At 47.6% G+C, this 18,633-nt stretch overlaps 1 protein-coding gene across 1 annotated transcript in view; it reads right to left on the reverse strand.

The window, feature by feature from the left end:
• Positions 1-18,633, reverse strand: part of UTP20 (UTP20 small subunit processome component) — a 1,051,825-nt gene that overhangs the window by 980,627 nt on the left and 52,565 nt on the right. The window contains exon 3 of the mRNA XM_085653318.1: positions 4,218-4,284. Within this exon, the coding sequence (XP_085509444.1) occupies positions 4,218-4,284 (67 nt within the window). The remainder of the gene's footprint in view (positions 1-4,217; positions 4,285-18,633) is intronic.

The raw sequence follows: 18,633 nt of genomic DNA on the forward strand, positions 1-18,633 counted from the left end.
TTTAAAAAGGCTCATTAACAAGAAACGCTAGATTCAATGTAAAGGGACTAACAAATTCATCAGAACATATGCACTTTCCAACCTAAGCAACTTCAGTGCCCTAGGCCCCTTCACTTCCTAGTAATCAAATCAAAAATCTTCTAACATGTCAAGTTTGTTGCTGGATATTATTTGGCCTGAACTTCCCTGCACACACCAGATTCACTTTACCCTCACTGCATCCTCGTTGCACTTACTGGAAGCCAGCAAGCTGGTATAGCTTACAAAAATGATCCGCACTATTTACATTAACTGCTCCGCAGACAAACCTTGGAAAGGAACCTCAGATCCAGCTTAGGTTCGGTCTCCAACAATCTACACACAAAAGCAAATGCAGACTTCTACACACATTGGCTACCAAGGCACTGTTCTCAGTAACACCATCACACCTCGCCTGCGTTCAATTCCACAAACATCTAAAAATGCCACAATCACACTAAATGTTCCACAAACAACTTCAGTGCCTCCTTTCATCTCCAGACTGAGGGCTTAATTGGCCAAGAGGCTCCTTTTGGTGCAATCTTAGCAGGGATCATACAATTAATACACTTATGACGTGTTGGGGAAAAAAGAGGTTTCATCCCCCGAGACGCTGGAATTATTTTTATTTTGTAGTTTTACTTAAAAAAGCTTTGAATTAGATTTTAAAGATGACAAAAGCCTGGAAACCACTGTTTTCATGTGTGCATACCCAATAGACAATGTTGCATAGCAGAGTGAAAAATAAGTGGTAGAATGCTGAATCTTTCTCAGTAAATATCAGGATTCCTCAATTCTTGCAGAAGGAACCATGAAGGGCAACACGGCTCCGAGCATATCAAAGGCATTCCTAATGATAAATTGGCAAAGACGATAGGTCTGGTTTTATTGTGGGAGTACATCTAAACACAGGCATGCATAAATAGGCAAGCATAATTGTATTTCTGTTCGTGCATTAATTAGGTCTCACCTGGCTATCGCGTAAGCGATTGCTCAGCGAGACTTATTTAGGGGCTTCAGAAAATGCTCCCAAAGGCTTCCCAGGCGGATCGGGTGGCGGTTACGCGCACAACCACGCGCATTCCATTTGCCACCAGCTACTTCCTGCAGGTGCGCCGCCTCACGCATTCAGAGATTTAGTAAGGGGCACAAGACCTTAGGAATGCGGTTTATGGCCAGTGCATGTGAGGCATTCAAGCGCGAAGCTGGCATCTGGCATCGGACTTGAAAGCAGCAGACTGCTTTCGCCAGCGCGCGCTCTGCCTCACTTCCTGTATCCCCTCTTACAACAATTAACTGTCGTTATAACTCACACCCCATATGCTCGTTCCCTCCCACCCTTCCTTTGATGTCCCCTTTTCTTGTTGTTTACAAACCACGCCACACACTGCTGCACGCCGCACACTGCTGCACGCCGCACACTGCTGCACGCCGCACACTGCTGCACGCCGCACACTGCTGCACGCCGCACACTGCCGCATTACACACTGCTGCACGCTGCACACTGCTGCATGCCATACACTGCTACACGCCATACATTGCTGCGCGCCACACACAGCTGCGCGCCACACACTGCTGCGCGCCACACACTGCTGCGCGCCACACACTGCTGCGCGCCACACACTGCTGCGCGCCACACACTGCTGCGCGCCACACACTGCTGCGCGCCACACACTGCTGCGCGCCACACACTGCTGCGCGCCGCACACTGCTGCGCACTGCACACTGCTGCGCGCTGCTGCACGCCGCACACTGCTGCACGCCGCACACTGCTACACGAAACACTGCTGCACACCATACACTGCTACACGCCATACACTGCTACACGTCGCACACTGCTGCACGCCACACACTGCTGCACGCCACACACTGCTGCGCGCCACACACTGCTGCGCGCCACACACTGCTGCGCGCCACACACTGCTGCGCGCCACACACTGCTGCGCGCCACACACTGCTGCGCGCCGCACACTGCCACACGCCGCACACTGCCACACGCCGCACACTGCCACACGCCGCACACTGCCACACGCCGCACACTGCCACACGCCGCACACTGCCACACGCCGCACACGCCGCACACTGCTACACGCCGCACACTGCTACACGCCGCACACTGCTTTTATGCGAGTTTATGCTACTGACATTTTAAATGACAATGCCTTTTATTTGTTTTAAAACCAAAACATAAATAAAAGGCATTGTAATTTTACAATGCCAATAGCTCAAACTCTTATAAATGCGAGACCTATTGCATTGCAAATGCTTGTTTTTTTTATGCATCAGCATAATAAAGCCAGATCCATTCGCTTTGGCTTCAAATCTACGTATTACAAGTGTGACTCTGTAATTAAGCTGGACACACCACTCCATATGAAATCCAATTTTTGCACACTTAATAACCTTGCCCCTCCTTGACTATCCTGCCCCACACTTGGGGGAAACTAAGTACACTACGATATATATGAGTGTACCACAAATGTTGCAGGTCAGTGAATCGATTCAAAAATAGTAGTCCCAAATATTTTTCTTTGGTCAAATATAAGATTTGACTGCCTCTGAAACTATTTAGCACATGTTCCCCGAAATGTTACGGAATGGCAACTTTTCCAACATCCTTTGACTTTTTTTGATTTTGAGAAAATCTGTTCAGCCGTTCTGGAGACATAATGCAAAACGAGAGTATACAATGTGACTATCAAAGCATGTATATTTTTAAGGCACAAAATAATCACCTGCCGTTACATGCCCAGACACTAGCCGCAAAACAACAGATCCATCAACAAACGTAAACATACGAACGTCAAAGCTGTCATCATCATACCATACAACCAACATCATGCACAAACAAACGCACCATGATATGCCAACACACCCAGGATGACAGGCAGACACATGATACGCTGGACCCCATGCTACGTCAACCCCATGACACACCAAAACTACCCCATTATATGCCAACACAACTCCACGATACGCCAACAGCTAACATGATATGCCAACATTTAGTTTTCATATGCCAATGCACAAAATGCCAAACAAAATAAAATCCCTAAAACACTAAACTCGAAAAGGAGTTAAGATTAACAGATTTGTTAACAGTACCTTTGTCATAATAACTAAACATTCATGAAAATCAGGACATGCGTTACTGACTGCATCTCGTGTCCAATCTCCGCCATATTAAGTCAAACTTATACACACAACTTCACAGGCAAACATAGCTACCATCAGAGACAACACAATGATGCAATGCACTCACCATCATACGTTCACACAATCATGCACAAACACGCCCACCATGATACGCCAACACACCGACCAGGATACATCAATACACAGACCAATGCTACACCAGTACTACTTTGATTAAAGCGAAGATGTTCAATTTTCATTAGCCAACACAGAAAGGCCAAAAAAATGAAATTCCCCAAAACACTAAAGTCAAAAAGGAGAGAGAGTTAATAAATTTACTAACATTGCCTTTGTCACAATAACTAAAAAGTCATCAAGTTCATGACCAAAGGAGATGCCTTCACCTAATGCCCAATCCTCACTGTTATTATGTCAACATTAACTCTCACCTCTAATATTCCTTATGAAAGCTTGAAACGAAGTGCGCTTCAATGCTTCAAGCTGCAGTTTACCAACTTTTTACTCCTAGTGCCTCTGTACAGCAATAGGCTGATCATCTTCAGGTCCCTTTCCATCAGAGACTCTTTAATAACAGTATAAACTCAACAAACTGTGCTAGCATCTGGCAAGCACAGCACATGGATCCAATATCACTACAGACATTGGTGTAACAAGATGAAGGTGAGGTCAGCAGCTCACTGCCACCCTTCAAAAGTACATTTCTCATCTCTAGGACTACAATAACATTACAAATGTTCCTAAAGGCATCAGGTAAATTTGGGGGAGCGACTGGATTTTTTCCATGTTGACAAGAGCATCTAGTTAAGATACTACATGGCAACCAGGAATAAGGTCCTCACTTTTTTACTGAATGTGTGGGACAACTCCCAACCAACTCAATCTTATTTATCTCAACACAAAAGGACATCTAAAGTGACATGGGCACACAACAAACAAAAGGTATTGCATGTAATGAAAGAAAATGATTTGCAAGGTGAAGAGTACAAATGTATATAAACAAGCATCAGCCTGCATAGATTGCCTAGTAAAATAAAAATACATACCAAAATGCTGTGTTAGGTTCAATTCTCTCCATTTCTGTAGTCCTTCATAGAAATAGGTCTCAACTTCCTGCAGAAATAAAAACACATCTATTTTTGAAAGATCGAACATGCAAAACAGTCTACTGCTGAGGTCTTCCACAGATGAACTGTCCCACAAAGTCAACACATAATGACCACACAAAGATCACAGACTAATTAATTAACTGGTTCTTAAGCAAAACTCTAAATGTCGGGAACTCTTAAGATACTGTTGGCAACAAAGGAGGAAATTCCCTCCACCCCCCCCCCCCCACACACTTATGTACAGGCCAGTTAACACTACACTAAGTTCTTCCTCACAGAGACCCAACCAAAATAAAAAATTCTCTGTGTGAGGAGAGTGTAGGGGCCTTGGAGGGCACGGGGCCTCGTGCTGAGAAGTGCCTTCAAGGCACTTTTGCCCCAGCCCCAGCCTCGCCCCAAACCCCTTACTCCAAGGAATAGAAAAAATGCTTGCTGAGGCTGGTGTCAGTGTCCAAGGGTATTTTCAAACTCCTTAATGGACACTGGGAGTGGAAATCCTATGAAAAAGAGCTGGGAATCCACTGTTTACAGTACATTAGGCTCCATTTCCCTGCCAACGTGTGATATTGGCTCCTCAGCAAGTGACTGTGTGGAAGGGAGTCTGTTACACCTGGGAGCTTTGGAGTGGTTTCCTTTAACATTTTGCCTTCAAACCACCTGTTTTTGCTGACTTCGTTTTTACTGGCCTTAGTCCCTTGTAAAGTACACTACATGTGCCCAGGGCCTGTAAATTAGAGGCTACTCATAGGCCTGCAGCACTGATTGAGCAACCTTCTTAAGTAGTCCGGCTTGCCATTGCAAAGCCTTTGTATGCAGATTTAAACTGCCATTTCGACCTGGCAAGTTAAACCTCCTGACATGCCCAAACCTTAATTTTGAATACATGCAAGTCATCCCCAAGGTAGACCCTGAACAGCCCAGAGGGTGGGGTGCAATGTATTCATAAAGCAGGACATGGCATTTTAAGTTTTACATGTCCTGGTAGTGAAAAACTCTTCTCACTAATGAAAGTCCTATCTCTCCCACAGGCTAACATTGGGATAACCTTATTACATTTCATAAGCGTAATTTCCAAATGGAAAGATACAATTGTTACATGTTTGGGGTCTCTGGAATCCTAATTTAAAATCCGAATTTATGGTGAAGTTGTTAAATAAAATACAATTTTTAACATGCCCCTTCTTGGAAGTGGGCATTTTCTTGCATTAGCCATTTAGTGCCTGTATCTGATCACATGTCTGGAGTGGGTGGCAACTGGGTTTGTGCATTCCACCTAGACAGCCACACACAATGTGAGCTTAAGGTGTGACCTGATGGTCCATCCTGACAGGATTGGAGAGAGGAGCTGGACACAGACTCACTTACACCTGAATACAGAGGTGCAACTAGACCCGAATTTCAGGGTGTGGGGGGGCTAACACTCCCAGCCAGGGCACTGTCTTTTTGGCGCCCCTCCACCATTTCCTCATTTTCCATGAATTCCCTCACTACCACTCACCAACAATGCACCTCATCTCTCTATAGCACTTTCTGGAAAAAAAAACATTTTTTTATAGCACTACTCAGTTTACTCACACTCAGTTCTGTGATCTGCATGGTACATGTTCTTTGTAGCGGGCACATTAAACCTCTGCGCTGTGTAGGTGGCCAGAGTGCTCATGTGAGTGCACGGTTAGTGATGCCACAGTGTGAGAGTAGGGTAAGACGACTGACTGCAGGGTGAGTGAGGTGACCATATGAATTTTGGTGCGTATGTAAGTGCAGAGTGGAACAAATAAATGCATGGTTAGTGATGGGCTTGAGTGAGATTGCAGATTGCGCAGTGAAGGGGACAGGTGAATGTCACATGAGTGTAGGATGAGTAGTGTGCGTGTGTGGGTACAGGGTGAACAGCACAAGTGCATTCTGAGTGCAGAGTGATTACTGTGACTGCAGGGTGAATGGTGTGAGGGCATGGTGATCAGTGTAAGTACATTGTGATCGCTTTGAGTGCAGGGTGAGTGTGAAAGTGAAGGGCAAGAATAAGGAGTAAGTTGTCTGAATGTAGGGTGCATTCCCAGACACTTGAAGTAACTCAGCATGTTATGGACTGTGGCGTAGGGTTTTAGATTTAACTTAAACTATTGCTATTATGGCATTAATCAGGGATCAAGAGTGGAGGAAATAAATAATATTGTGATCCTGCAACAAACTTCCAGTCTTCTGATCAGGGTTTCGTGCGGGACGAGATAATGCAGAGAAAACTCTGTAGCGGGACGGCGACTGCCATTTGCAGTCCACAAGGTGGAACGCGACCAGTTGGCGCATGTTCTTTTAATGATGGTGGTTGCTGGTATGCTGGACATAAGCAGCTCCTAGATTGGGTGTGGATAATGGACTGAAGTGAAGATTGATTCCCCAACAGCCCTGACGAAGTTGGCAAGAGTGTATGGCAACGAAACATGTTGGCTTTTTTTTTTTTAAATAGTTTTTATTCGTTAATATACACATAAATTGCAGGCCCCTGAAATCCCCAGAGGTACCTCCCAAAGCATTGCAAAGATAATATCGTAGACGTTTTACATTAGAGAAATAAATGAAAAGGCACTTCATATGAAAAACAAACCCTCGAACCCCCCCCCCCCCACCAACTCCCGGATACCCCCCCCCACCCCCCGACCGCACCAAACCATGACCAACAAGCAACATCCTGCATGAGCATAGACTAGACAGTTCTGACACCGGGTCCAAACTAAGCCCTCCCTCCCCAGGGGAACTAAAGGGACACATCTTCCCGCTCCTCCGGGACGGACTCCAGGGGAATACCTCTGTAATCTGCCCAACGCTTCCATATCTTTGAGTGTTTACGTGGGCACCCCCTGGCTGCAAATATGGGGAACTCCAAACCCATGCTAAAGTCCAGACCCCTCTTCCACACATTCAGAGAGGGAGCCACTGGAGCCTTCCATGCCCGGGCGACATCCCTCTTAGCCAGCGTGAGTCCCAACAGTAGCAGGTGCCTCTTGTATATGTTTCCTCCAATGTCAGCCATGATTTGCAGGAGTGTCAGCTTAGGGTCCGCGGGAAGATCCCAGCCCAGCCCCTCAGATAGGCAGGACAACACCCCTCTCCAGAAACGGGATAATGAAACACAGAGCCACACCGTGTGAATGAAGGAACCCTCCTCCCGCCCACATCGGAGACACTACGGAGATGCGATAAGCCCCGCCCGCCACAGCCTCCTACGAGTAAAATAAACCCTGTGCAAGTATTTAAATTGAATAAGGCGTAGTCGAATGGCTATGGCTGCCCCCCGAGGCGAGGCCAGCGCCTCCCTCCAGTCAGTCTCATCGAGGGGACCAACATCACCCTCCCATTTCCCCCTTAGATACTGGAGCGAGGGGGAGCTGTGAATGACAAGCGTTTGGTATATTTTGGAAATTTTCCGCTCTTGGAGGTCCCCCATGAAGAGCTTCGCTTCCACGGGGCTAAACTCAGCTATGGAATCCAATCCCGCTAGGCTGGGGAAAGAGTGCATGGCGGAATTGGAGGTATCTATAAAACTGTGTCTGGGGCATGCTGAATTCTTGTTGTAGATCTAGAAAGGACTTCAAAGTGCACCCCTGTACCACATCGCCTATGGTGGAGACGCCTATCCGATCCCACCCCTCAAACCCGGACAGGGCCGCCATTTGTGGTAATCGCCCATTGTGCCACAGGGGGGTTTCCCGCGTGAGTGTGTTCCACCACCCAATTCGTGTCGGCGCCTGGCACCAAATCTGAAAAACTACATGCGTCACCGGTGGCAGCAGTGCCCGATACGGGGCGGAATATAGCAGGGTATGTAGTGTATGTGGGGTCATAAGTCGCTGTTCCACCGCGTAGGCCGGATCCTCCCTATCCCCATACCACCACTCGTTCAGGACCGACAGGTGGGAGGCCTGGTAGTAGGAAAGCATATCTGACATGGCCAGCACCCCCTCGTATGTTGATAGGAAGCACGTCCGCAGGGCCACCCGAACCGCCCCACCCTCCCACAGGAACTGACCCAAGGTCGAATTCACCCGATGGAACCAGCCCGGTGGAATAGTATAGGGATGATTCTGAAGCTGGTAGAGAAGACGGGGAAGGCCCACCATCTTAAAGATCGCGGACCGACCGAATATGGTGAGCAGCATGCGGGCCCACAATTTGATGTCTTGGCAGATACGATCCCATACGGGCACCACATTACGCTCCCAGGAAACCGCCGGGGTAGCTGATAAGAACACCCCTAAATGCTTAAGTCCCCCTGCCGCTATCCGCACCATGGAGGCCCATCCCTGCGACCGAGTCGGACCCCCCAATACCCACAGGGTGGACTTCTGGGGATTCATGAAAAGACCCGAAGTCTCGCCAAAGAGCTGCATAATACGGAGTAGCCGGGGCCCCGTGCGGTCAAGATTGGTTAGAAAAAAATAATACGTCGTCCGCATAGAGAGCTATGCGATCGGACAGTCCATTCTCCCACTCAAAGCCGGAGATTTCTGCGTCAATCCGCACCCAGACTGACAAGGGTTCCATGGCCAGGGCAAATTAATAGGGGGACAGGGGACACCCCTGGCGTGTTCCACGTCGTACAGGGAAAGTCATTGAGGTTGCCCCCGCTACCCTAACCGAAGGCGTAAGCTCCGTGTATAGAAGCGTCACATAGGATATGAACCGCGGACCAAAATTCAAGCGTTTCAGCAGCAGGAACAGAAGAGAGTCAAATGCACGATCCATATCCGTCAAAAACAGGGCTGCTGGAGCCCCCAGCTGCTACACCGCGGCGATCGCAACGTGGGCCCGCCGAATGTTATGACGCGTTGCGCGGGATGGCATAAAACCCGCCTGGTCCGGGTGAACCAAAGAGGTAATATATGGCAAGAGGCGGTTGGCCAGGGCTTTCGCCCATGTTGGCCTTTTGCAGTTGAAAGTGGCCAGTGACATGCCTGCTTTTTAAACTAAGGACACTGACAACAACTAATAAAGGATGTGCTGTATGTGAATGGTACCTCAATTTTAACTTGAGAATCGTATTCTCTTTGCACAGTTGGGGTTGAGAGAACACAGAGAGCGACAGAATTTCAGTGTTGTCTGTCACAACTTGTTTATGTTGTCTGACTTTCCACTCTAAACAATTTTCACACACACCTTTCTTGTTTCATTTAATTTTTGGTTGTGGCTAGAAAGTGACTGATGATGATAATGTGGGCATACTGGCGAGTACCATCTGGCAGCCCTGTGGGTTTGAGCACGTGAGGTGCTTTCTAGCCTTTTCACACATTTTTTCTAAATTCTGTCATATTTTGAGTTATGTATACACATTAAATTCAACTAGGGTGGGATGTGTATTTGATGTGGTTATTGACGAATCTTTTTAAAGTCGAGCGGTAACGACTAACCAGTTTATGGATTGTTAACCGGAACTGTACTGGGAGGGGTTCTTGAAAGGTATTAAAAACCCCAGGAGTCTTGAAAAAGTTTGCCTCACTGCTCTCTGGGGTCAGACCTATTATTGTTTACAATTGATTGAGTGGGGGGCAGTCTGACTCCTTGTTCCCCCTATTGCTCCCATTGTGAATGTTCTGATCAGGGTTGCCAGCTAATTTTTTAATGTCCGAGAGTGTACAAAAATAAACAGTCACCTAAAGCCGTATTTTCAGCACTTACCTGTGCACACTTTAATCAGCACAAAAAAATAGAAAGCACTTTTGATAGTGTTCTAGCACTGCCTGAATGATTAACGACTGGTAATTGAAAGGGACAAAGACAAAAAAGTCACATTACAAATGAATACATACTTTTTTATTTATAACCCTATTTAGTGTCAAGACAAGGTCTTTGCAGGCTCTTTAAACAACACATGGCTGGCATTTTTCTTTTGGCAACCCAATTTTATATTCCTTTTCACGAAGACATTCGCACACTACAGCAGTAAATGTAAACTACAAATGTAAGCGATAGGCAGAGCGGGGGTACTGGAACCAGAAGAAAAAAAACGAAGCCCCGGTAACCGGTTTACAATGGTATGTAAATATGAAAATGGTCTTTAAAGACCTGTGAAAAACTAGGGCATGCCGGAGAGAAGACTCCAGACACTGCCCGCTGAACCCACAGTAGCTTGAGCTACAGCAGCCCTGGCTGAGACACGCAACGGGTTGCTGAAGCCCTTTTAGCTTTATAGGCGTTGCATGCCTGCCTGAATAGGCTGTGTCCTGTCCAAACACAAAGGGCTGCATAGTCCCTACAGAGAGTGTGGACGCAGGGCACCTCTGCACTTCAAAGTTCATGTCTCTGGTTGTGCCTCTAGAAGCTTGTTTCCACTTCAAAGGCACAACTGGGTATAGATACAGGATTACAGACACCAACTATTCAGTACACTTCTGGACCTGTGGAAACTCTGCCAGGAAGGAGGACTGCTGTGCTGCTGAAAGGACTGCCACTCTGCAGACTGCTGATCTGAAGTATTGCTAGCCTGCTGTGCTGCCCTGCTGCCCTCTTGCCTGCGAAATAAAGACTGCACCAGCATCTCTTGAACCCAGAGTGACTCAAAGGGCTAGTTGGCTGTACTCCTAATCTGAACCCTCAGTGACCTAACAGACTTACAACAACCTTCTTCTGCACATGGACTCTGCCATCTATGAGCCTGCCCTACCAAGTGGTGTTACCCCAGGTCCTGGACCCTTGGAAGTGGGCCTAAGTTGTTTGCTCCTGTTGAACTAACGTACCCTCTGCTGAACCGCCGCATCGCCGCTGCTGAGCAGATTGGAACTGGTGCCTCTCTGCTACTGCGTGGATCAGCTACAACGCATCACCTCTGCTGCGTTGGTCGGACTCGACGCATCGCCTTAGGAACCGCCAAAGCGACGGCAGCCTCGACGACGAAACTCCGCATTGCAACTTTCCCGCTCATCGGACCAGACGCATCGCCTCAACTGCAAAACGCATCCTCGACACTCGGCTTCGCATAGCCAGCCCCATTCACAGAATCTGCAACATCAATGCATTAACATCTCGAACTGCAGCATCGCAGCATCTCGCAACCAGCGCATAGCCTCTGCTGTGCTAGGTATACTCGACCTGAACCGATGCAATACTCCACAACCTTTGATCAGTGGGCTTTACCTGGTTCCTGAAGCTGGTCCGCGTTCCATCGCAGTCGGCCTGAACTTGTGACTTTGTCCCGGTTCAGCGCAACCAGATTGTCCTTGTTGGCGCTTAGTGCTTTTTGGCGCAAATTTAATTTAAATCTTTACAATTCAATATTTCTGGTTTCCCTGATTGGATTGTCATTTTGGTCTTGTTTTATTTAATAAAATATACTTTTGTTTTCTAAAAACAAAATCTTTTTGTGGGGTGTTTTCACTATTTTTACTGTTTCAAGTGTTGCACAAATACTTTACCAGTAGCCTTCAAGTTACGCCGGACTGATCGGTGCCAAGCTCTCAGAGAGTAAGCACAGGTTAATTTGGGGATTGCTGGTGCCTTACCGTGACTAGGATTGTGGTTACTACTTGACTAGGGCTCACACCCCAGTCAACCAGAAGGAATATGCTACTTACCAATATGCATCTGTCCTTGGCATGTAGAGCTGCAGATCTACACACTATGCATAGATCACCATCTGGTGTTGGCCCGGATGTTTTCATTTGTTTTTGTCCTGGAAAGTCTTTGGAAGTCACAAGACGGATGACTCCTCCTTTGGATCATAGTGCGCATTGGCATCGGCTCCATCCTCAGATTGTTTTTCGCCAGCAGGGAAATGATGGAGCTTTGTAAGAAACAATAAAGATGCCCATGTATGCTGTATCTAAATAAGATAATACTGGAACAGATAAAGGTAGCCGGGGAGGCGGGTGGGCGTGTGTAGATCTGCAGCTCTACATGCCAAGAACAGATGCATACTGGTAAGTAGCATATTCCGTTCGAGGCATATGAGCTGCAGATTACACACTATGCATAGATTGTATAGCAGTATCTCCTCTTAGCGGCGACCAACAGTATCTGTTGCAGTAGTTTGAAATAGTGTTTTGAGTATAACCTGGCCCACACTAGCTTGTTGTTTAGTTTGCACATCTACACAATAGTGTTTTGTGAATGTGTGCGGTGTTGACCATGTAGCTGCCCTGCAGATATCATCCAAGGGAATGTTCCCTAAAATTGCCATTGAAGCCCCTATCTTTCGTGTAGAGTGGGCTTTAGGTGGAACAGATAATGTACGTTTTGCTTTGCGGTAGCAAATTTGTATGCATATGACAATCCACCTAGCTATCCCAGATTTTTATATGGGGTTGCCCTTGTGTGGTGGTGAGAAAGACACGAAAAGTTGTTTGGTCTTACGAAAGGGTTGTGTTCTCTCGATGTAGTAAAGCAATGCTCTTTTGACATCTATGGTATGAAGACTCTTTCTGCGACTGTTTGTTGTAACGCGAGAAGAATACGGGCAGCTCCACAGATTGATTGAGGTGGAAGGGAGAAATGACTTTAGGAAAGAATGTAGGATTAGTTGGGAGAACAACCTTATTATGATGCATCTGCAGAAAGGGTTCCTGAATGGTTATTGCTTGTAGTTCGCTAACTCTACGTAAAGAAGTAATGGCTACTAGGAAAGCAACTTTCCATGTTAAGAATTGTAGCTCACATTTATGTAGAGGTTCAAATGGAGGACCCATTAGTCTTGTGAGAACGATGTTTAAATTCCACACAGGTGAAGGTGGTACTCTGGGGGGGAATTATTCTTTTGAGACCCTCCATAAAGGCTTTTATGGCAGGTACTCTGAAAAGTGATAGATGTTGTCTATTTTGTGGATATGCTGCTATGGCAGCAAGATGCAGTCTAATAGATGTGTAGGCTAAGTTGAATCTTTGGAGGTGTAGTAAGTAGCCGATGATGTGTTGGATAGACACATCTAGGGGATTGGTGTTGTTGTTATGACAATATATTACAAACCGTTTCCACTTGGCTGCATAGCATGCTCTAGTGGTAGGCCGTCTAGCTTCTTTAATGACGTTTATACAGTCAGGGGGAAGGTTAAGGTAACCGAATTCTAGGACCTCATGAGCCAAATCGCAAGGTTGAGCTGAGCTGGGTCCGGGTGTCTGTTCTCTCCATGGTTCTGGGTTAAGAGGCGTGGAGAGAGGTGTAACTTCTGGTGCGGAACTACGGAGAGTTCCAGCAATGTGGTGTACCACGGTTGTCTGGCCCAAGCTGGAGCAACTAGGATGAGAGTTAAGGAATGTTGCTGTAGTTTGCGCACCACTAGTGGAATGAATGGGAGAGGCGGAAAAGCGTACGCAAATCTGCCTGACCAGTTCATCCATATCGCATTGCCTTTGGACAATGGGTGTGGATATCGGGCGGCGAAGCTTGGGCATTTGGCGTTTTCGTGGGTGGCGAAGAGGTCTATCTGTGGTTGCCCCCACATTTGAAAAAACGGTTGAAGAACTTGCGGATGAAGTTCCCACTCGTGGATCTGTTGTGTTTGACGGCTCAACAGATCGGCTATGGTGTTTTGGACTCCTGGGACAAGTTGGGCTAGGAGAAAAATGTTCTGCGGTATAGCCCACCTCCATATGTTCTGTGCTAGCTGAGAGCGCTGAAGAGCGTGTGTCCCGCCTTGTTTTTGTATGTAGTACATGGCTGTCATGTTGTCCGTGCGGACTACGACAGCCTTGCCTGATATTTGTTTTTTAAATGCTTTTAAGGCTAGGAATATGGCTAGTAACTCCAGGTGGTTGATGTGGAGTAACTTTTGTTGAGGTGTCCACCTGCCCAGCATGGTGTGATGTAGTAGGTGAGCTCCCCAGCCGCACAGCGATGCGTCCATTGTCATAACTATTTGAGGAACCGGCTCTAGGCACGGTTGCCCTTTGGAAAGGTTCTTGGTGTTTCACCACTGCAGAGCGCGATGAGTACGACCGTCTACGTACACCAGATCTGTTAAGTGACCTTGAGCCTGGTTCCATTAGCGTGCTAGGCACTCTTGGAGAGGACACATCTGGAGTCTTGCATGAGGCACTATGAATATGCAAGAGGCCATCATCCCTATGAGTTGCATGAACACTCGAGCTGGAAGAGAGTGTTGCGGTTGGAATTTGGTGAGAAGACCCTGTATGCTTGCTATCCTGGCGGGACTGGGATAGGCGAACGCTTTTGAGGTGTCTATTGTGGCACCGAGGTATTGTTGTGTGTGGGACGGTCGCAGATGGAACTTGGTGTGGTTTACTGTGAACCCCAGGTTGTGGAGTAGTTGGATAGTGGCGTGAGTGTGTTGTACACACTGGTGGTATGAGCTGGCTTTTATGAGACAGTCGTCCAGATATGGGAAGACATGAATGTGCGGTCTTCTTAGGTGTGCTGCCACCACCGCTAGGCACTTGGTAAACACTCTTGGTGCTGTTGTGACTCCAAATGGGAGTACTTTGAATTGATAGTGCTGACCGTCCACTACGAATCTGAAATACTTCCTGCGAGCGGTGTGAATGGGAATGTGGAAATAGGCGTCCTTGAGGTCTAGGGTAGCAAGGAAGTTGCCCTGTCAAAGCAGAGGAAGGACCTGCTGGAGTGTGATCATGTGGAAATGGTCTGAGTGTATATATAGGTTTAGGGGTCTGAGGTCTAGAATAGGCCTTAGAGAGCCGTCCTTCTTTGGTATGAGAAAAAACAGGGAGTAAACTCCCTTGTTTTGTTGGTGCAGGGGAACTGGTTCTATTGCACTTTTTTGTAGGAGGGAGATTACCTCCTGCTTTAGCAGTAACAAATGTTCTTGTGACATTGGACGCTGGTATGTTTGGGGTGGTAGATGTTAGCTCGAGACACTAACCTGATTGAATTATCTGTTGCACCCACCTGTCGAGGTGATGTTGGTCCAGACAGGAAGGAATTGTTGGAGTCTTTCCCCGACTGGAGTGGAATGGTCTGGGGGAAGTGGAGGGAAGTCATTGGGTGGGGGTGGAGGCAGAGCGGGAGTTGTTGGTTTTTGCCTCTGCCTGTGTTGTTGTTCCCCCTGTAACCACCTCTTTGATAACCTCTAGTAAAGGTGGATTGGGTGTGAGCGTTGTAAGAAGTGGAGGGGCTATCCGAGGAGTAGCCTCTGGGGGGCTCCTGAAGGATGAGGGACAAAAGGAACGTCTGGGAGCTTGCGACTGCAAGGCTCCCTTAGATTTAGCTGTGTCGGTATCCTTGTTCATTTTTTCAAGGGATACGTCAACCATAGGGCCAAATAGGTGTTGCTCATCGAATGGTTGATTGAGAATGGAACTCTGGACTTCAGGTTTAAAACCTGAAAAGCGCAGCCAGGCATGCCTACGCAAAAGGACACTGGTGATTATTGAGGCAGTATCTGCTACATCTAAGGCACAACAGATGGAGGTGTTAGTAATAGTTTTACCTTCTAGTATGAGTTCATTGGCCCTATTTTTAAACCTGTCTGGGAGGTGCTGCATTATGGACTCAAGCTCATCATAATGTGCCCTGTCATACCTAGCTAACAGCGCTGGAGTATTGGCAATGCGCCATATGTTTGCCGCCTGTGACGCCGTTAGTTTGCCAGAAGCGTCCAGGAGTTTAGACTCCTTATCTGCTGGTGGTGCGTCACCTGATGATTGGGAATTGCCTCTTTTTCGCGCATTGGAGACTACAAGGGAGTCTAGTGGTGCGGGGCCTTTTAGGGTTGATGACTCGAGCCCTGACCAGGTCTTTCAAGACCTCTGGTGCATGCTTAATGACCACCTTAAGCATGGGTAAAATTGAGGGGGACCTATGTGTGGTGTCAAAAGTGTCCATGAGAAAATCCTCCTCCACGGGGTCCGTGTGTAGGTCAACCCCGTGGTACTGGGCAGCTCTGTGGAGGAGCTGGTTAAAGTCAATAGTGCCTCGGGGGGGATGGGGTAGGTGTCCTCTTGTGGGATGTTAGGGACGTCTGGGATGCTATAATCATCCCAGGGGTCTGGGGAGCCAGTAAGACTAGGGTCCCCTAGTGGTTGATCGTCCGCACCTCCCCCTGCATCATCCAAGGTGTTATCATCATCATCAACTGGAGTAGGGGATGGTGTAGGAGAGTGGTGTGGTGTGGGAGGAGGAGGAGGAAGAGGAGGAGGGATCCTTAATGGAGAGGTAGCAATAGCTCTCTTTTTAGGTGGTGGAGCCTGTGCAGGCGTATCTAGTGGTTGTTTCTTGGAGCTAAGAATCAAGTGACCAGTCTTAGGATCCTTTACAAGAGTTGTTTGGGTAGGATCTGGTCGAAACAGTTCTTCTGTGGAAGGCAGATCTTTTGGTGCTGATGGTTTTGGTTCAGTAGGCTTTTTCGGCGCCGACTCAGTAGCGGTTCTGGGTTTGGAACCATGCGGTTTTGCAGTGTCTTTGGCCGATGGAACCGGTTTCCTCGGTTCCGAGGTCTTTTTCGGCTTTGAAGCATGGGAGTCGGGCCCTTTGGTGGCAGTTTTTTGGCCGGCTCCGAGTGTGTTTTAGGTGTCGAGGAGACGGTGCCAGTCTTCGGCGCCGAGTGCTTGGTTGTCGAAGTAGCGGTCGGCGTGGACGAGGAAGAGGACGGCTTCTTTTTCGGTGCCTGTGGATGTTTTTCAGCACCGAGGGTAGGCTAACTCGAAGGCTTAGTAGGGCTTCTTTACAGGGCCGGAGGCAGAGCATGGGAAGCAGTCTCTCGGTGTGCACCTGGGCCCGAAGGTGAAGGTGTGACCGAAGCCTCTTTAGATGGTGTCGAGGGGGAGGGTGGGTGGGGGGGTCGGGGTCGACGTCTGTACTTACGACCCTCTGTGCCGGAGTGATGTCCTCGACGTCAGAGTCATCGGCTTCGTAGGCCCGGACGAGGCCTTCTTCGACCCGCCCCTGCTCTGGCACATCAACGCCCTCTTGGAAGATGTCGTCGGGGATTGAAGACGACGAGCGAGCCATGGTTCTTAAAGCTAATCGGTCCCAGTAATCGTCTTCTTGGAGCGGAAAGAGGCGCAAGCTGGACAGTCTCTGGCCTCGTGCTCCGGTGAGAGGCAGAGGTTGCACACCTCATGCAGATCGGTGTGGGGAAACTTCGACCCACATCGAGGACACTTTTTGAATGGCGTACTTTCCATGAGCCAGATGATAAGGCCCAGGTAGGCCCGAAGGCCTTCGTCGATGACCGGAATCGAAGACTTCGAAGTTGTTGAGAGTCGCATCGATTGGGAATACGCGATCGAGACAATACCGTCGAAAAGGGAAGGATTGCACGTCGAAAGAAAAAAACGCTAACGGTTCCGAACTGGAGCGCGAGAAACACATCCTAGCCCGATGGCGGAAAAAAACAATCTGAGGTTGGAGCCGATGCCCATGTGCACTATGATCCAAAGGAGGAGTCCCCTATCTCATGACTTCCAAAGACTTTCCAGGACAAAAACAAGTGCAAACATCCAGGCCCAACACCAGATGGCGATCTATGCATAGTGTGTAATCTGCAGCTCATATGCCTCGAACACTAAATTTCTAACAGAGCCGATATCATGTGTTAGACGGTGGCACCATGTTAGTTGGCAGGTCTGCTCACATGATATTCATACGAAGAACATTCCACTGAGACTCCATTTATAGGCCAAAATTCTAATCCCTGCATAAGGATGGGAATTCTAAATGTTGCGGCAGTCTCGGCATGGAGTGCTCATTAGGGGCAATAATCATCACACCCACACAATGTTCCAAGGTCAAACTTGCCCACATTTACTGGGAGAAAATGACCGATTGTTAGCGGGACAAGCAGAATTTGAGGAGGTCAGCACCAAATTACTCATAATGTGCCCCATTTCCAAATAAAAATTCTGAATAACAGGTATTTACGAGACCTAGTAAATACCGCTCCTTCTACTGATCTGTGATCTTCTATGATCTGTAGATTAAACATGGTAGCACCATTTGGCTAGGCCCCCCAACATCCCCCAGTAATGGCTGTATGTGTGGAGACCCCCTTTGAGGACTATATCTTTACAATAGAATATAAAGCAGCTGTTGCTAATTTCAGAAACAAACCTACAGTAGGCAAGCATTTTAAGAAACCAGGCACATAGGAATAATTTCACAAGCAAATCTTTAATGCGGTTTTCTAGTCTACCATGCCAGCTAGGCTCATAGCCAGGTTGAATCTCCAGATTTCTATCAAAGAATTATTCTGCCTTTCCTAGCGTGTCTTTCAACCACGTAAAGCTCCTAGAAAATCACAGTTCTCTCCATATTTTACCATTACAGGGATTATTCTGCAGTGATTATATAGCACGGCTCAGCAGAACAAGTCATTGCTTTATTTTTTCTGCTTCTTGCTGAAAGGGCTGTTAACTATGGGTCCTGTTGTGTCTTGAATGTTGCTATACA

This window comes from Triturus cristatus, chromosome 4_1, assembly GCF_964204655.1.
Source record: "Triturus cristatus chromosome 4_1, aTriCri1.1, whole genome shotgun sequence".
NCBI lineage: Eukaryota > Metazoa > Chordata > Amphibia > Caudata > Salamandridae > Triturus > Triturus cristatus.